This window comes from Pogona vitticeps, chromosome 3 (genome assembly GCF_051106095.1).
Source record: "Pogona vitticeps strain Pit_001003342236 chromosome 3, PviZW2.1, whole genome shotgun sequence".
In the NCBI taxonomy this organism is placed as follows: Eukaryota; Metazoa; Chordata; class Lepidosauria; order Squamata; family Agamidae; genus Pogona; species Pogona vitticeps.
The window spans coordinates 22,909,227-22,928,783 of NC_135785.1; the positions used below are offsets into that span (position 1 = coordinate 22,909,227).

The 19,557-nt window shown below is 39.5% G+C and overlaps 1 protein-coding gene and 1 non-coding gene across 2 annotated transcripts in view; both read left to right on the forward strand.

Moving 5' to 3' along the window:
• Nucleotides 1-19,557, forward strand: part of KPNA4 (karyopherin subunit alpha 4) — a 42,827-nt gene that overhangs the window by 18,215 nt on the left and 5,055 nt on the right. The window contains exons 3-14 of the mRNA XM_020791762.3: nucleotides 762-851; nucleotides 933-962; nucleotides 1,048-1,100; nucleotides 2,724-2,819; nucleotides 2,915-3,000; nucleotides 7,670-7,756; nucleotides 9,922-10,091; nucleotides 10,260-10,304; nucleotides 11,137-11,268; nucleotides 13,639-13,767; nucleotides 16,968-17,072; nucleotides 18,640-18,711. Of these exons, the coding sequence (XP_020647421.1) occupies nucleotides 762-851; nucleotides 933-962; nucleotides 1,048-1,100; nucleotides 2,724-2,819; nucleotides 2,915-3,000; nucleotides 7,670-7,756; nucleotides 9,922-10,091; nucleotides 10,260-10,304; nucleotides 11,137-11,268; nucleotides 13,639-13,767; nucleotides 16,968-17,072; nucleotides 18,640-18,711 (1,095 nt within the window). The remainder of the gene's footprint in view (nucleotides 1-761; nucleotides 852-932; nucleotides 963-1,047; nucleotides 1,101-2,723; nucleotides 2,820-2,914; nucleotides 3,001-7,669; nucleotides 7,757-9,921; nucleotides 10,092-10,259; nucleotides 10,305-11,136; nucleotides 11,269-13,638; nucleotides 13,768-16,967; nucleotides 17,073-18,639; nucleotides 18,712-19,557) is intronic.
• On the forward strand, nucleotides 14,076-14,402 carry LOC140706284 (small Cajal body-specific RNA 7). The gene has a single exon (XR_012085924.2).

Genomic DNA, 19,557 nt, shown 5'->3' on the forward strand with positions numbered 1-19,557 from the left:
AATTCGTTTTCACTCCTTTGTGAGGGGGAAGCCATTTCAAGATATAAGAAATTAGTTCAATTTTTTAAAAAGCATAACAAAAAAAAAACACATTACTCACCGCACCAGAAAAGGTTTAACAGCTTTACGAGTCATTGTATTACTTCTCAAGGAACATTATTCTGATTTTTCCCCACTTACAAGGGACTTGTTACAGACAGCATAGTTACTTTTGGATAGAGGGAAGCTCTTTTCCCTCTCACGCAGTACCAGGAGACATCCACTCAAACTGAGTGTTGGGAAGTGAGAACAGGCAAAAGAAAATATTTCTTTACCCGACGTGTTGTTAGTCTGTGGAACTCATTGCCACAGGATGTGGTGATGGCATCTGGCCTAGATGCCTTTAAAAGGGGATTGGACAGATTCCTGGAGGAAAAGCCCATTGCAGGTTACAAGCCATGATGGGGATGTATAATCTCCAGGCTTAAAAGGAAGATACTTCAAAATATTTGTGTCATGTGCTCCCAGAGCCACTGGTGGGGCCACTGTGAGATACAGGAAGCTGGGCTAGATGTGCCTTTGGGCTGATCCAGCAGGGCTCTTCTTAAGTTCTAATAATAATAATAATAATAATAATAATAATAATAATAATTTATTGTCTTTGTAAGTATATACACAGTATACCCATACAACGAAATTCTTATGTTCTTGGTTCCAATTCTCGGAGAGTGAATTACATGTATCAAAATAAACAATACGGTTTTATATTTTGCATTTAAAAGAACAAGAGAGATGAACATCTGTTAAAGAGAAGAAATGTGCCTCATGAAGACATATGTGAAGATTCTGATATAGATGGTGACTTCAGAGTGGTAAGGGCGAATGTTCTATAAGAAACAATTATGTTATGCATTTCTTTATAAGCAATTCTAACATTTTTATGTTCGTTGCAGCAAAACACATCTCTGGAAGCAATTGTACAGGTAAGCAGCTTTTCTGTTCCCTGTTTACTGGTGTAAAAAGCTTGTTTTCACTATAAAAGTCAAATTGTTTGCATTTAATTTACAGAATGCATCAAGTGACAACCAAGGTATCCAGTTAAGTGCAGTACAGGCTGCAAGGTAAGAAAAATAATGCAGGTCTTCTGTTAGTCTCTGGCAGTTCCCACTGTGGTAGGGTTTCTTGGAAATTGCAGTTGTACTAGAAATGTTAATTCTTCAGGTGAATTACTAAACTGGTTTTTCCTATATGGTGGGTGACCAGCTATGGCAAGCCAGAAGGCCAACCTCATCCCTGACATGCCGCAGGCTGTGTCCTACTGCACAGCAGCTCAAGTATGGGAATTCACACTTCTGGTTAAAAACCACATTGATTCTTCTGCTAAAACATCATGTGGTGGCCCTGCATTTAACGGAAAATTGTAATTCTAATAACTCAGTTCTCCTTTCACCACAAAAATGCAGAGGTTTTTTTTTTAAACTGCAAATGCCAGTGAGAACAGGGGCCTAAATGAATATGGAGCTGCATTTCAGCTGCATTTTGCCCATCTGTGTACTATAAACATAAACTGATGGATGGTAACTTGTTAGATTCCTTGTTCAGAGTAGTGTTTGAGAGATGCTGCTCAACAGCTTGATACAGATTTTTACTATATTAATGAAAACTGTGAAGCTACTTTAAATCTTCATCCTGTCTTTTGAGCTGCTTAGGACATTTATTCAATAATTTTTTGTGACTGATCAAGTACTTTTAAACTATTCATTAATATTTGGGTAACAAAGGGAGATACATTGATTATTTTCCCCTTTCCCTTTTATTAGCCTGCAGTTACATTTCTTCAGAATGAAAAGAAAGAAATACCAGCTATCTTAAAGTCAATTTTCAAAGGCAGTTGTTCTCAGTGGTTAAATGTTATGTACTTGTCCAGTCACTTCTGACTTATGGTGACCCTAAAAGCACTTTGAAGATACATGAGATGCTCATGGAGTAGTTTTACCATTGCTACCCTCCAGTGAGTTTCCATTGCCACATATGGATTTGAACTCGATTCTCCCGAGTTGTAGTCTGAGGTTTTGTATGCTCTACCACACTCCTTCTCATGCTAAATAGATAGCAAGCCAATTCTTCTGAGTCTATCAGCTTGGATTCTTACTTCTTTACTTTCATCATTGAACTCATCATTAATATGCCCTTGATTGCTGCAGAGGTGGGGTTGGAACAGTCCTTATTTTTGCCTTTGGTGACAGATGATAGGCAGAATTAAAAATATGCTGCCAGAGTGCCATTCTTTGGCATCATAGCATATTTTAAAATATTCTATAAACTGTTTAAAATAGAATAAAAAAAACAAAACTGTATTTTACTTGAAATATTTGGTTTTACTTCAAAATTACTTGTGACATGCATTTTAAAAGAGTTAAGTTGCCTTTGTGGATGTTTCATATTTTTAGATATTTTGAACACTGAGAGATATTTCAGAAATAGTAGGAATGAAACTAGAAATTATTATTGAAAGAATGTATTGTCGGAGTAACTGATTTCAAACAGTTGAAAAAATAGTGGAATAATCCCTGCAGTCCATTTTAGCCCATGCTCTAGTATTAAGGCGAGAGTGCTGAAATGCTAGCTATCATCAGCCTTTTTGGATATAATAATTTTTGTAACAATATTTTATTGAATGCCCATATGGGACCATTTGAGCTTTGCATGCAAGTTTGATCTACCTTCCATATGTTTCTAAACAGAAAACTACTCTCCAGTGATCGCAACCCACCAATTGATGACTTAATAAAATCTGGAATATTACCCATATTAGTGCACTGTCTTGAACGAGATGACAAGTGAGTATGTACCTTGAAGGAACAGTCCTTTGCAGAGGTTGGTATTTGGAAATGCTGAAGTGAAACAATAAATTATGTCTGTGTTTTGTTACTAGTCCATCTTTGCAGTTTGAAGCAGCGTGGGCACTGACAAATATTGCATCTGGAACTTCTGAACAAACACAGGCTGTTGTTCAGTCTAGTAAGTTAATCAGTATTTACTGCAGTCATATGTAACATGAGTTTTAAAAAATCTTTCTAAAGAATATTCAGCAGTACTTGCTAATGAGTTAAGTGTCTTGAATTACAGTGGTGCCCCGCAAGACGATGTTAATTCGTGCCATTGAAATTGCTGTCTTGTGAAAACATTGTCTTACGAAAAGTGTTTCCCCATTGGAATGCATTGAAACCCGTTTAATGCGTTCCAATGGGGAAAAATCGTCGTCCAGCGAAAATCACCCATATGGAAGCCACTTTGCGAAGCGCCAATCCGTTGTTTTAAATCGCTGTCTTGCGGAAAATGGGCCCGAAAACACCCGTTTTACGAAGATTGCTCCAGGGAAGCCATTTTGCGAAGTCGACGATCAGCTGTAAAAATCGTCGTCTTGCAAAAAAAACGGTCCGTGAAGTACGGACCAAATCGTCGTCCACCAAAATTCCCCATAGGAACCACTGTTTTGCGAAGCAAAATGGTGATCGCAAAACCTTGTCATGTGGATTCGTCATTTTGAGGTGTAATCATTTTGCGAGGTACCACTGTACTATCCTTTGGTACATTAATTGTCTGTTGCGGCCCATCCTTGTTCTTTTCCTTCATTTATGGATGGCGCAAACTGTCTTACTCCTCTCTGGATGCCCACTATATTTCTGTACTAGGAATAGAAAGTAAATAAGTTTAAGCAATTGTGAGTATGAACAGGTATGTGTGTATGTATGGGTGAATTAATAATTGGATAGGTAAATGAGGAGGCGTGTGGATGAAATAGAGTGGCCCCACCTACCGTCAAATAGCTTCTGTCTGTTTTACTATGAGGAAATGTTCCCCTCGACTTGGTAAGTTTTTCTCGTCCATGTTTTGTTCACTAGTTTGGTTGAAATTTAAAGTCATTGAAGAGCTAGGTATTCAGTGCTTCAAAGCTCTGCCTCCTCTGGTGAGCCCCCACTCAGAGGCAACAGCGTGGCTTCCATGCCCTGCCCTCTCCAAACACTGCCTCTGAGCTTCACTCTGAAGTGCTGAAAACCTATTTGACTGAAAAACAAACTGGCCCAAACAGCCAAACCTGCAGTTTATGCCCATCTCTAGTCATGAGACTGCGTTATTTAAATTCCCTTAATAAAGAGGTTTTCTCATTTGTAGCTGAAGTGCTGTGATATTGTCATTTTTCAAATATAGGCTATTGTTTTCTACCAACATTTTTAAAGACACATGCCAAATAGTCTGTGTGTGATTCCACTCTGGCCGCCACTGTGCAAGGCAGAATCCTCCGACTTCTTCTGCAAGCAGAAAGCATAGTTCAAAGTAATTGAGCAGTCTCCAGCTTGTGCAGTTTAAACCTGAGTATTAAAGAAACAACATAGTCCTCTGGCTGTGGAACCATTATTCTCCTCATTTGCAAACAGGATTCTGGCCTGTATCTCCAGCCATAACATTCTAGTTCACTGGTATTAAGTCAAATACATTGTTTCTCAACTTTTTGTGATCTTTTCTCAACTTTTTCTCTTTTTTTCAAAGCTTCATTTGGACACATTTAAGAATGTTCATAAAGCGTGTTTAAAATGTATTACTTATATATAATATCAATACTTGGTTTTATTTTTATTATAATTTTCTGTTTTTCCATCTTGAGCATTACTTAGCATTACTAATCGCTATTGTTTTGAATTGTTTTTAACTGTTTTAGCTTACAATGTTTAATGAAACCCACCTGGAGTAGACTTGCCTAAAAGGGTGGGATAGAAATCTAACAAACAAACAAACAAACAAATGAATAAAATTAATGTTTTTTAATTATTTTTTTAAATTATATTTTAACTAAACACATTAATAAAATACAACTTAAAAACTAACATTCTATCCTCACAAATTACATGAAAAAAATAATTATGTAAAAACTTAGTGCTCTCTTCACTCTGAGGACCACTATATCTTGCACAATTTTTTTATTTCTTTATACGTATTTGACCTTCAATCTATCATTTAACTGTCCCTTGCAAAAATGCATATAATCTTGGTTCAGCTTTTTCACTTTCCCTTTACTCAGTATAGCATTTATAAATTCATCCTATATCTCATTAAATCCGTTTCTCATTAACTCTCATTTTTTTGAACTTAATTTCCAAAGTCATTTTATCATTAATGAAATTTTTCAGATTTCATCATATACTGTTCATGCAGTTGGAAAACTCAATTCTGCTTCCAGTTTTTTTGCAATGAGCACTGAGTTGCTGTTAACATGTTAATCATCACCTCTTTTTTTACATTACTTACATTATCATTTTCTGTTATAACAATAATGCTAATGGTGACATTTCAGTGTTAGCTTCCAATATTTCTCTCATCTCAAAAACTTTATACAGTGGTGCCTCGCTTAACGAGTGCACCGTATAGCGATGTTTCCGTATAGCGATCCCTTTTTCGGGATCGCTATACGGAAACATACCCGATCGTCGCAATGGGGAAAACCCGCATTGCGAAGATCGGATATTGCGGCGGCCATTTTGGAGCCGCCGAACAGCTGATCGGCGGTTCCAAAATGGCCGCCGGAAGCCCGGAAATGGCTGCCGGCAGCCGTTTTCGCGCCCTGCCCTCGCTTAGCGAAGGTGCGAAAATGGCTGCCGGCAATTGGAATCCTCGCTGAACGGGTAAGTAAGAAAGGTATTGGAACGCAATAGTTTAATGCGTTTCAATACATTTCCCCTACCCATTTAGCGACGATTTCGCATAGCGAGGGTTAATCTGGAACGGATTAACCTCGCTATGCGGGGCACCACTGTACCTTTTATTACCACTTCACAATTTTACTATAAATGCAAGTATGTTCCCAATTCTTTAGCACATTTCCAACATTTCTCAGAATATTTGGCATCTATAATGTTTAGTGTTTCTTGAGTTAAATACTATCTCCATATTTTTTTATCCATTTTCTTTTATTCTAGTTCAGAGGTTGTCAACCCCCGGTCCACGGCCGGGGTCCCGGTCCGGCCCAGGCCTGTCCGTGGCCTGAGCAGGACTGGGCCGCAGAGATGGACCTCCTCCCCCCAGCACACACTCCCCTCCCCACAGCTGCCTTGCTCACAAAGCATGCACGAAGGGGTGGGGAAGTGCTCACGCTGGCGCATGTGTGAGTTCCCCCACTGCTTTGTGCATGTGCCCGAGAGCGCGCATGCGTGAGCGTGGGGGTGCCTCGCGTTCCTCAGAGGCTGAGCCGGTCCGAGGTGCCAAAAAAGTTGGGGACCACTGTCTAGTTGACATACTTTTATATTACAATGTGGAAAAAAAAAACCTTCCGTAGAGCCTGTGGTAACTTTGTTGCCAGAAAAGCATGCTAGACTGCAGTGAATTTAACTTGTGCTTCCAATCCCAGTAACCTCAGTAGATTTGCTGGCATTTAAATTATAAGAATTGTACCTCTAAATTTGAAATACTTAATTTTCCAATGCACGTTATGCATTACAATTGTTTAGGTAACTATTCATTTGGGTTAGAGTGACAGGAGTGACGTGGGGATTTATCACAACTGGTACTTTCATTTCTTAAAGTTTTGATCTTGACACAAGATCTGCTTATTTTCCTTGACTTTTAGTAGAGAGAACAATATACTAGAAATGGACACAAACTTGTGCTCAGAGGAGGTGGCACAGGGAAGCCAGGGCTCTGCCTCCTGAATGGGTGCCTGTTGAAGGGGGCGGGGCGCTGAACCACACACAAATCAGCTGTACAGCTGGTAAATGAACCACACCAAACCAGTGGTTTGTGCCCATCTCTACAATATACATATATACTGATTACGATAAATTTACAACGTTGTGTTTGACTGTTAATCAAGTTTAGTACTGTATATAACATGCTCAGAAGACATGTTTTACTTGCTGAGAAGAGATGGGCACGAGCTACCGGTTTGATGGTTCATGCTGATTTGTCCTTTGGATAAACAGGTGTTCAGCCCTTCCCAACCCCTCCTCCTCCAGCAGGTGTCCACTCAGAGGCAGAGGAGGTGGGATAAGGAAGCCAGGGTGCTACCTCTGAGTGGACACCTGCTAGAGGAGGAAGGGCTGGAAACTGCAAATGTCTGTTTGTCCAAAGGACAAAATGGCTTAAACCATCAAACCGGCAGTTTGTGTCCGTCTCGGTTGGTGAGCATTGAAAAACTAAAGAAGCACTGAAAAGAGATCAGTTGCCTTGAGAACTTGCACTGGAGAAACTTCAGCTATTTAGGATATAGTGTAAAGAATTCTAGACTTAAGGACAGTTATTTGATCTTACTTGGGGAAGTTTTTTTTTTTTTTTTGGTAAATTTATGGAGATGGCAGTGTTGTGAAGGGAATTAGGAAGGGGAGATTCAGAGAACTAAGTGCTGCTTCTTAAAATGTTTTGGCCCTTGTGCTAATAACATGAGATCCTGCTTGAGTGAAGTGATAGCATAGATTATTAATAGAAAATGATTTGTAATCTTAGTATTTGAATGAAAAATATTTTTAGGCAAACACAGAATTTAAGCTTTATCTTTGCTGGTGCCTACATGTTAACTAAAGCAGCGGTCCCCAATCTATTTGGGACCATGGACCGGTTGGGGGGTGCGGGCTCCATGCGTGTATCCGGGTACTAAAAAAAAACAATTGAAGTTTAGTGATGTGTTTCTCTTTTTTTGCAGATGCTGTCCCACTTTTTTTGAGACTGCTTCATTCACCTCATCAAAATGTTTGTGAGCAGGCAGTATGGGCTTTAGGCAATATCATAGGTTTGTTACATTTTATTTAAAAATTTGACAGGATTAATGTAGACTGCACTATGAAAAATAGTTTTGTACAGAAATGCCTTGTGCATAACTCACAATGTTGCTGCATGTGTTTGCCCGAAGCGTCTATTAGTCAGGTGTGGAAGAGTTCAGGCAAGTAAAATCACATGGAAAAAAATAACCACCACTGTCATCTTAGAACTGCAGAGCTAGAAGGGATCCTGTGGATCATCTAGCCCAGCACCTGTCAAGGAGGCCCAGTGGGGAATCAAACCCCCAACCTCTTGGCTCTGCAGCTAGAGACCTAAACCACTGAGCTATCCAGCATTTCATTAAGGATCATCCTCTTCATTATCTTAGAACTGCAGAGCTGGATGTGTTATACAAGTCATGTTATGCCTTCTGTCAATATATATCGCATAGGAATCAAAGTTCCTAATTTAGTTTAACATTTCATAGTAGACATTGTAACAACATACATCATTTGATTTACACTTCCATGAAACAAGCAAGCTGTATTCTTAAGCTGTTGCCATGAAGAATCAGAATTATTTAGGTCAAATTCTTAATGCCATTTCCCACTGGCACAAATAAAATCACATTAGCTGCAGTGGCTAATTGAAGGTAATTAATAAGGTGCCACTTGTAAGCTTGATCTCTTGCTAATGACACAATTGGCACATTGCTTCAGGTAGCCTCTGTGACTCTTTGTGGTCTCTGATTCACACCAGTGGGGAAGTATGTAGAACCCACAAGCATTTAAGAACCACAAGAGCATGCTAGCCCTTCATCCTTCTGTTGCCTTTTTAATTATAGAAATACAGCTCTCCAAAAGGGGGGTTGTTGCCACATGGCTTCCTCGCATGAGCCAAACGTGGTGATGAAGGAAAAGGAGGTGGAGGGGGCAGGGTTGTGGATCGTGTGGAGAAGCTGCCAGAGTACAGCAGCCTCCCCTTCTTCAAATGAGTGTATTTTCATTATTAAAGAGATGACAAAAGAAGGTGGGACTGATGTGTTCCCATTAATATGGTCTTCACATGCTTTGAAGTACTCCTGAATAGGGTAATAGCTCTATGTATGGTCCGCTAGACCTTGTTCAACTTGTGTATGACCAGTAATAGAAATTTGATAAGGACTGGAACAGAACAATGACACCAAACACCATCTGCAGCAGTAGAGGCATGGACTTATGCTATGGCATTGGTATCGGAGAAAAAAAGCTTTGCTTTAAAAAACATGCCCAATCCTCATTTTCCGAAGAGCTCCAGCAGAAACCAGACTAACTAAAGTAACTGTATTGTGCCATGTGCTAATTTTAACACTGGCCTGCTCAAGCATTGCCTTTGATTACAAAGGATAAGAGAGAGTATGAATAGAAGCATACTAAAGCATGGGTGCAAATACCAGGTCATTACAGGTAACCGTGAATTAAACAAGACCATTTAGTTTGTCCTGCTTGAAATGCTACCACAGAAACACCTTCAAAATGTCTTTCAATTGAGCTTAATTATATTCATCATGGTGGTCTAATTTTTTAATTTGTGATTAAGATTTAATCTCCCAGATAAGTCCTTGTAAGGTATATACCTGGAACACTGAATGTACTGATATTCCAGAATTGTGCTTTAGGAAAGATTATAAAATACTGTAGCATTGTCATATTTGTCATATTTGTAAAATAGTGGTGGAATAAGAGAAAATTGAATGGGGATATGATAACACTTTAAAAATAATTGAAATGCTGTATCGTAGGAAAAGGGGAAGTACATGTTCTTTGTTGCCTGGAACGAGATCAGTGACCTAAATTATAAGAAAGTAGATCTGAGTGGAATGCTGGGAGAAACTTACTAATGGCAAGAGGAGTTTGACAATGGAACCAGTTACTTGGTGGGGTGGAGTCCCCCTTAACAAAGGTCTTCAAGGAAAAGGTAGATAGCCATACGTCATGGATTCTCTTCAGATTTATCTAGTCTAGATTTCCTGCATCAGGCAAGAAATTGGTTAAGGTGACCTACAGAGCCTCCTCCATTTCTCAAGAAGCTGTGCCTGTAAATGGAAATAGCTATCTTCAAATTGCTGGTCCAGAGAGGTTAGATAGTCTTAAGGAAAAGTGATGCTGCAAGACCACTACTGATAGTTTTCCTCCCTTCCTTCATTGTTGATACAAGGTGATGGACCCCAGTGTAGAGATTACGTCATTAGTCTTGGAGTGGTGAAGCCTCTGCTATCGTTCATCAGCCCATCTATTCCTATAACTTTCTTAAGAAATGTTACTTGGGTAATGGTTAACTTGTGCCGTCACAAAGACCCACCACCACCAATGGAAACCATCCAGGAGGTAAATAACTTTATTTTTTTTAAATAGTATTATGTTGAGAGTTACTTACTTACTTACTTACTTACTTACTTACTTACTTACTTACTTACTTACTTACTTACTTACTTACTTACTTACTTAGTAATTAATACATACATACTTCTGATTACTCTTTTCTGTTTTTTCTAGATTCTCCCAGCCCTCTGTGTTTTAATTCACCACACAGACGTAAATGTGAGTGTCAAGTATTTCATGAACTATTTACTGATTAACTGTAATAAGATGATTAGAAAACAAAAAATACATCACCAGGTTGCAACTCAGAGGATGCATACCTCCTTAAATATACTGATGAACACTTATCCAGCTTATAATTGTTAAATGAGTAATGAAGCACAAGTTTACAAATAACTGTGGGCTAAACCGCAGAAGTCTGCGCTGCAGGGTCAGAAGACCAGCAGTCGTAAGATCGAATCCACGTGATGGAGTGAGCTCCCATCGCTTTGTCCCCCTAGCAGTTTGAAAGCATGCACCTCGGTCGGAAGGTAAAACGGCGTTCCCTAGTCACGCTGGCCACGCGACAACGGAAACTGTCTTCGGAGAAGCACTGGCTCTACAGTTTGAAAAACGGGATGAGCACCGCCCCCTAGAGTCGGACACGACTGGACTAAAAATGTCAAGGGGAATGTCAAGGGGAACCTTTACCTTCAAGAAGTCAGTGGATTTGTGAGAATTCTGATGGAATGCTCCCAGTCCCTTCATGTTCGCCATGTTGTAGCTGAAGTTTTTGAAAACTCTTATCTGCATGTCCTCATACTGTTTATCAGTATATCAGCAAGAAACATGAAAGGAAATAAGCCTGAAACAAAACTGGCAGTGTAAATAAACACTTGTGTTTAATTGACTTGTTTTATTTTGTGGCATGATACTGTGAAGGTGCAAATGCTAAAGAGAAAGCATAATTATCTTAGATCTGAAATATTAATTATTCTATATATGCCTTATGATATCAAGTACTTTTTCTGCTTGTATTACTCTGATGGTATGTATCTTTTTAACATACTAGATATTGGTAGATACAGTCTGGGCCCTCTCTTACCTAACGGATTCTGGCAATGAACAGATTCAGATGGTGATAGACTCTGGAATAGTTCCTCATTTGGTTCCTCTTCTCAGCCATCAGGAAGTTAAAGTACAAGTGAGTATTCTACAAGCTCCATTTCTGCCCATGGTTATAGAGTGAAATTTTAGTTAAATGAATAAAGCAGAGCTTCAGCTTCTGCAGTGTTGATATGACTGTCAGCCGATACAACTACTGCTGTACTGCAGCCAAAACTGTACTCACAAGCTGGGGTTCAATCCCAGGTAGCCGGCTCAAGGTCAGCCTTCTATCCTTCCCAGGTTGGTAAAATGAGCACCCAGCTCACTGCGGGGGGGGGGGGGGGGAATGTGTAACCTGCATAATTAACTTGTAAACCTCCCAGAGAGTTTTTGAAGCACTATGGGGCGGGGTATATAAGAAGCACGCTTTGCTTCGCTTTTATTATATATGCCTCATACAAATGAATCTCAAGACATAATCATTACATACTCCATAAATGTGTTCATTACATTAATGGAAGATAAATTGCCTTTTTAATAATTTAAATGTAAGAACTTTTGACTGTAATGAAGCTCATTGTTTATAAGAGATATTCATATTCATTAAAATAAAACAATAGTATAGACCAGGGGTCTCCAAACTTTTGACCCTGAGGGCCACACCGGATACTTTCGATGTCTTAAAGGGCCAAAGGAACAGGAACGTGTGTGCATGGGGACACACACACACATGTGCGTGCGTAAGTGCATGCAGGGGGTTAAGGGAACAGGCGGGATAAAATGGCAAGTTGGGCCGGATGTGCCCTGCAGGCTGTAGTTTGGAGACCCCTGGTATAGAACACAAGATATCAGAGTAAAAATGGGTGAGAAGAGTATTTAGGTATTTTCATTTTAGTTTTAAATACAAACTGTAGGATGCCATTAGTTGGTTCATATCTTTAACAGGAGACTGGTCTGAGATGATGTTCTCTACTTGATACATAACTTCTAGATGCTTCATGATCTCTGACTTGTATATAGTGGTGGTTCTGCACTTCTGCCAAGGAATGCTGCCCACAGCAGTGCACAAGTCTGGGTGGGATTCCCATTTTTCTTTTTGTCCACTACAGTTATAGTACAATGGGCAAGTTCACAGATAACCACTTGAAGAGCTAATTAAAAGTAAAGAACCTATTCTTTAAAATTTTTAATTTAAAAATTAAGTAAACAATTACTTACAGTTTACATAGTCACAGAAACACAGTTTGTTCGCTTAAGTTCTGATGAAGTGATAAACTAAATTGCTGGAAACCAAGGAGTTACTGGAGTATGTAAATGCAGCCACACTTTTGCCATTACAGTGGTACCTCAACTTACGAACTTAATCCATTTTGGAACGGCATTTGTACGTCGAAAAGTTTGTAAGTCGAAGTACCGTTTTCCATTGAAATGCATGGGAATGGAATTAATCCGTTCCAACATTTAAATAAATTACAAAAATAAAAATAAACAGAGCAAGTCCCAAAAAACAAAACAAAACACACACACGCACACAAACAACAGAAACATAACCCCCCAGGTCCAAACCCACCCAGAACAAGTTTTTTAAAAAGAATTTAACAGTCCGAAGCCTCCCAGCGCTCCACTGCCTCCACTGCGGCCGGGGATGAGCGGGCAAGCGCCCGGCCAGCTCGAGCCTCCCAGCGCTCCGCTGCCTCCAATCGCAGCAGCGGGGGACCCCTGGGAGGTCTCCGATAGCAGCGGGGAAGCTCCCAGGGCTTCTCCGCGGCCATCGGAGACGTCCCAGGCCTTGCCCACCACCATGGGAGACCTCCCTGGGGGACCCTGCCGCCGCAATCTGCTCCTTCGGAGGTCTCAAAAGGCTTTCCCCCCAACATCTGAGAAAGCCGTTTGAGACCTCCGAAGGCAAAAAGGCAGGGGGGAAGGGTGGGAAATTCGAATTTCCAGCTCTTACTCCCTGCCTTTTTGCCTTCAGACGTCTCAAACGACTTCCTCCGATGTCGGGGGGGGGGAGCCCTTTGAGACCTCCGAAGGCGCCAATCACTTTGTTCGCAAAAAATGGCGTTGACTTGCGAACGGAACCTCAACCTCGTTCGTAGGTCGAGGCTCCGTTCTCAAGTCGATGCCAATATTTGCGAATGGAGCTGTTCGTAAATCGAAACGTTCATATGTAGGAATGTTTGTGAGTCGAGGGTTGACTGTTATCATTTCTCCCCAATAAATGTGGCTCTGGAAAGGAGTAGACTCTGTTGTCCTACAGGGTAGCTGTGTAGAAAGGTTTCAGGATTCCCGGAATCTTGATCAGATCCATTGAGATGAAACTTGCCGTAATATCTTTAATCAAACCAAGTGTTGTAATTAATCTGTTAAACCTTATGAAAACCAAATCAATAATTTTATTGTCCTGCTTGGTTTTAATCATGCTCCTGAACAATCAGGTTTTAACGTGTAAAATGTTTTGTTTCAGACTGCTGCTCTCAGAGCTGTAGGCAATATTGTTACTGGTACAGATGAGCAGACCCAGGTAGTTCTCAATTGTGAAGCTCTTTCACATTTTCCTGCTCTTTTGACACACCCCAAAGAAAAAATTAATAAGGTATGTAAGTGTATGACACTGAACCTATGAACTAAATTGCAGTCCTCTTGCTTTCTAGATGATTGATATCAGCGGTCACTGTACATGTCCAGATCAAAAAAATTGCACAATAATGGTGATACCTTTGCTTAAGAAGTTATTCTGTCTTGTTGATTTTATAATATAGCTGTTACATTCCAAGGAACAAAAATGGAAAGCTTGCTGTATATGAGAGAAGACTGCAGTAACGGTTTCATTTGGCAATTTATTTGAAAAGTAGACAGAAATTGTCGCTTTTCTTTTGCGTATACCTATATTAAACTGACTCTTGGAAATGATGAAATTGAGGTCATGGGATAGAAAGGTGTATGTATGCAAGAAACAGGGTGGAGGTCTTTATTTTAATTAAAATTAAGGTGTGTGTGTGTGTGTGTGTGTGTAGGTAGGTAGGTAAGCTATATATGGTGCAGACTGTGGGTACTGAAAAAAGCTGCTGATTTCGGAGTGCATCTGAGGCACTGTTGCTAAAAATTATGGGGCATTTTCTGCAGCATTGCCAGTGATTAGAGCCCCAAGTAAGCCCATAGTTTGCACCAAGAGATTGTAAACCTCTAACAGGTTCATTTTGTCATAATGTACCTTGTGATCTGATCTAAGAGTTCAGTTTAATTACTTCTAACATTCTTGAGTATGGTTTGGATAAGGAAATCTTTCTTTTTATTTCATGCTTAAATGAATAAGCAGGGCTTTAGAATATATGTTTATTTTATAGAGGTTTTACATTTTGTCAAAATTACTGGTTTAATGGCATTTTTCTATTTTAAATTGTTTTACACTTTCTATATCTGGTCAACAAAAGCAAAAGACATGTATGAAAATATAGTCATACAATTTTTAATTTGTTTTAAATTCCAAAAATACACTCAATCAGTAGTATTAAAAGGTACTATAGATTGTCCAGACAGTGTTCTCAAAGCAATAGCAATAAACCAACAGTATGTCCATGTCAGTTATAAGGCATTTGAAACAGGTGAGATTTCAAAGGCTGTTTAAGTAGTCACCATTGAGAAGGCTGTTAAAATTGTAGAGCCGAAGTTGGCATAGTGTTAACCGTTTTTCTCCAGAAAACTTTAGTGCAAATTAGTCACAGTGAGCTTTTTGAAGACTCTGATAACTCAGGCTGATATCCAGTATATTCCTAATCACCTAAAACATATCTCCTGGAAAACATTATGCACACATGCTTCAAGATTATCAGTGTCAGAAGAAAAGTCCCAGCATGTGTTGTTACCATGGGGCTGGACCCTCCACCTGTGCATGGCCCATCTCTAGAAATAATATAATTAGTAATGGCAAATTGCCACTCATTAAGAAATCTGCTTGTGTTTCTCATTGGGTGCCAGTCAGGTGTTGTGTGACTCAGAATCTAATCAAGAACTTATTAAATGGCTGTGATTGCTCCTTTGTGCCACTTCCTTTCTGCTGGTGTAACTATGCAAGAGGATTTTGCTGAGTAACCTAAATCTAACTGCTAATCCCAACTAAAGCCATAGAATCAGTTGCTGAATGATAGGTCAACACTTAACTAAATCTTCTCACTTCAGTGGGGTTATTTAGTTAGGACTACGTATTGAATTTAGGTCATTAGCTAAAGGAGATTTAAAAACTGATGAGAAGTGAATTTAAACTTTTAAAGTGTCACACATAACCATAGACTTCATTGAGTAAGAGATCAGAGCTCCTCTTCAGTTGTAGTAGGCTAATTAAGATTGGTTTATCAGTTAACTGGAAAAATGCTAGCTATTCTGTATTTAAGTCATTTACTAATAGTACAAACCATTAAAAATTTAAACTTTCAGATATTAACAGTTTTGTATTTTGTTACAAAAATAGAGTAAGTGTAGCTCCCAACATTCTAAAACATTGGAACTTTAACCATATCTGATCAGTGCTAAAATGAATTATGTAGAATGAGGAACAGTTCTATTATGCTTTTATCCTAACATTTTAGTGCGAGATAGCCATGTGTGCTTTCTGTGGACAGGGATGTAATTATGGGTTGAGTTGGAGTACAGTGGTGCCTCGCTTAACGAGCGCACCGTACAATGACGAAATCACATAGCGATCCCTTTTTTGGGATCGCTAATGCGATCGCTCAATGACTTTTAGATAGGGCGAAACTCGTTTTGCGAAGATCGGTAAGCGTTTCGCTTACCGATCTTCGCAAAACGAAGCCCCGACGACCAGCTGTTCGGCGGCCAAAATGGCCGCCGGAAGCCCCGAAATGGCCTGAAATGGCCGCGCGCAGTGTTTTCGCGCCCTCGTTAAGCGAGGGGAGGGCGCGAAAATGGCTGCCGGCTGTCCCGGAACATCGCTGAACTGTGAGTAAAGGCGCCGATTGGAACGCATTAAACACTGTTTAATGTGTTCCAATGGCTTTTCCTGCCCCGTTCAGTGATGTTTCGCTATAGCGAAGGTTAATCCGGAACGGATTAACCTCGCTATGCGAGGCACCACTGTATTCGGCATTCCCAAGGTGTGACCATGAAGTGAAGCAAAGAGCTGCCAGTTGCCTAGAGGTTGAATTAACTCAGATCGTGCCTGTTAAATCTAGCATTTGTGTATCAGAATTAGAAGTGGAGAAAGAGAACGAGAAGCTGAGAAAGAGGAACAAGTGTGTTCTTTACTATCAAAATAAACCTTGGTTGCTTTTCTTGCTACAAAGTTATCGATTCAATTATCAAAGAGCACCACTAATTTCTGATCCAGGGAACAAGGTAGTTGAGACAGAGAGAAAGGACGGAAGGTGTAGAAGAGCAGACTCGCTGCATTGCTCTTTTTAAGATGAATTGAAAGATGACTGCGGCCATTACCTCTTTACAGTCCCTCACTCGCATTCCATTGGATGTGTAGTAGACCAATAGGGACTTGTCCTTGTGGCTGGGGAAAAGAGGGATAATTTAAAAAACAGAATGTCCCATTCTGTAGACTCCCAATGGTACCCTTTTGCCCTGGTTGGCCTATCTCAGTCTGTGACCTGGGTTTGGTATTTGTGATGTCCCTTTTGTAATTTGTTCTTAAGCATTGTACAATATTCTGGTCATATTATACCTGTGGAAAAAAAATATATACCCTATAGAGCAGTTCGTACTTCTGTGTCTGCAATTTAGCTTTCTAATATTTTACAGCTCTTTTTTTTTTGTTTTTCTTTTTTGTTGCAGGAGGCTGTATGGTTCCTATCTAACATCACTGCAGGAAATCAGCAGCAAGTCCAAGCAGTGATAGACGCTAACCTTGTACCAATGATTATACACCTTTTAGATAAGGTTAGGCAGAAAAAAAATCATACCCATTTTTTATTCATTATGTATGCATATTTTAGAGCATTGATAAGATAGCATATGTGTGTTAAAATTTTGGTATGTAAGATTAATGTTGATGAATATCCCATTTGATACTGTTTACTTATTTCCCATCCCCAAGAGGACCACAGTCAGGGCAGTCTAAATAAACGAAGTGTTAGCATATAAATTAAGCCAGAGAAATTTTGAACAGTATTTCATAAGTTAATTAAGGAATTTAATTTTGTGCCAATTTGTTTCTCGGGCCTTCCCCTTTTCTACTTCAGAGCAGGACCAAAGATGAAGAGCTTCACTATAGCAACAGGTGCCATTCCTCCCCTTTAGAGCTCTGGTGAAACTGTATGAGCCCTCTCTGCTGCCACTTGCTTTGCATCTTGTATATCTTTCCTAGAATACAATTTGAGCTACCAAATTTTGTACTGGAACACAAGACTAGCCATTAGTCAGCACTCTGTAGGCAGCTACCTTCCCAGTAGCCATTTGTTAAAGGATTGTTACATGGTGAAATAGACTAATGAGGAGCAGCATTCATTCTCTGATGAATGTGGTAGTTTACCTTCGTAGAAGAGTAGGGCAGCTTTTGAGATTATGCATTATACTAATGAACATACATTTCCTCAATGTAGCTGTTGTCAGAATGAATCCAGTGATAGCTTCAGTGATTTGCAGGGATAGGATCAGCAGGCTTGGAAAGAGACTTCATGCTGTGCCTACAAATTGTTTCCTCTAGATCCCTAGCCATCCTGTCTCCTTAGTTGAGGATCTTCCAGTCTCACATATTTCCCTCACATGTATTTCTGTTCCCTTTCTTCTCCCATTTGGTAGGAAGCAGATAGACAAGATAGACAGCAAATAACCAAAATAGGACTTTGTTTAAATTGGAGGTTAGGTATACTGGCCCCTCCCCTAACATTCTTACTAAGTCTAATAATGGGACAGCTGAGGATGTGAGTTCTTGGCACATCATGCACTCAGAGACAGTGTTTCCTGGCTTTGCAGGTCAAACAATTGAGGTGGTGTTGTCTGCAGGTTCTATGGGAACCCATTTTTCCCTTAAATTAGCACAGTTGTCCTCGGCTGTGGCTGGTTCATGCTATTTAATATGTGTAAGACCAGATGCTGAAAAAGTTCTAAAATTCTGAGGTTAGCTGGTATATGTTAGCTGTGTAGCCTGTATAATTGAACTGAAAACTGCCCAGAAAATATTTAAGCACTATCGGGCAGTATATAAGCAGAACTTGTGTGTGTGGCTTTGGTATACGGGGCTCCTCTGCAATACATTTGTGCTATGGGAAAAATAAAAAGTGAGAGATAAAATGTATTTAATTAGGTAACCATGGTGCTGCAACAAACGTGAGCTCAAATCCTAGACAACAGCATCACAGTTTCACTTTTCTTCATCAGTGTAGATACTTGGTAGGCATGTTTCTTCATAATAGTGAAGGGGAAAAAATAGCTCTGTTTTTATTCGAATAACTGTGCTGCATAACTTGGATCTGCCTGTCCATTTATAAATTTGTCTTGTTTTTAGGGTGACTTTGGTACACAGAAAGAAGCTGCATGGGCTATAAGCAACCTGACAATCAGTGGAAGAAAAGACCAAGTGAGTAATTCAGTTGGTTGTGCATATTTGAGATGAGGGAAATGGACTTGGGTAACTATTATAATTGTTTTTAATAGAAAATATGAAATAGAACATGGTCTAGGCAGAGAAAGATATACAGAAGCCTTCTTGATTTCAGTGTGGTACTTAATTCTCTTTTTGAAACCAGTAAGATTTCAAACTCCATAACTTTTGTCTAGATAAACATAATTTGTGATTTTAGATTATAATCTAGTAACTGAAACCCTCTTGTGTAGCCCTACATGCACAGTGGGAATGATGTCCTTATTAGCAAAGTGCCTCTGATTAAAGGCTATTTTGGGATACATGCAATTCATACACAGTGCAGTGAAGTTGTTTGTACCCTGAAATCTCCAAAGGAAGCCAATAGAGGTGATTTGCTAGTTATGATGACATCATTGTGCAACAGCATTTCAGACAGTATCTTTTAATTGCTTTTGTTTTAATTATTGTGAGCCACCCTAGGTCTTGAAAGAGAGAAAGGTGGGATATAAATAAAGTGAATAAATAGCCCATGCTAAAGAACTTTTTACTGCTTCAAAGTTCAAGATAAATCCTTTTGAGAGACATATGTTATACTAGATAATCCATCATAATGTGGTGCTTGGTTGTTACAGTATCATGAAGTGAATAAAACATTTGGAGTTGTCATTTAATTTATAAATATAGACTCCTTCTCCTGGATTAATCTTTTTTCCAAAATAGGCAAACACCAATATTCCCTTTCCACTACTGTTCAGATATTGTCAGAGGCAATTTTATCCTGCCCTTTTAAAAAAGAGTAAGAATGCTTGTGGGGAAACACACAACCTTTGTTACTCAAGT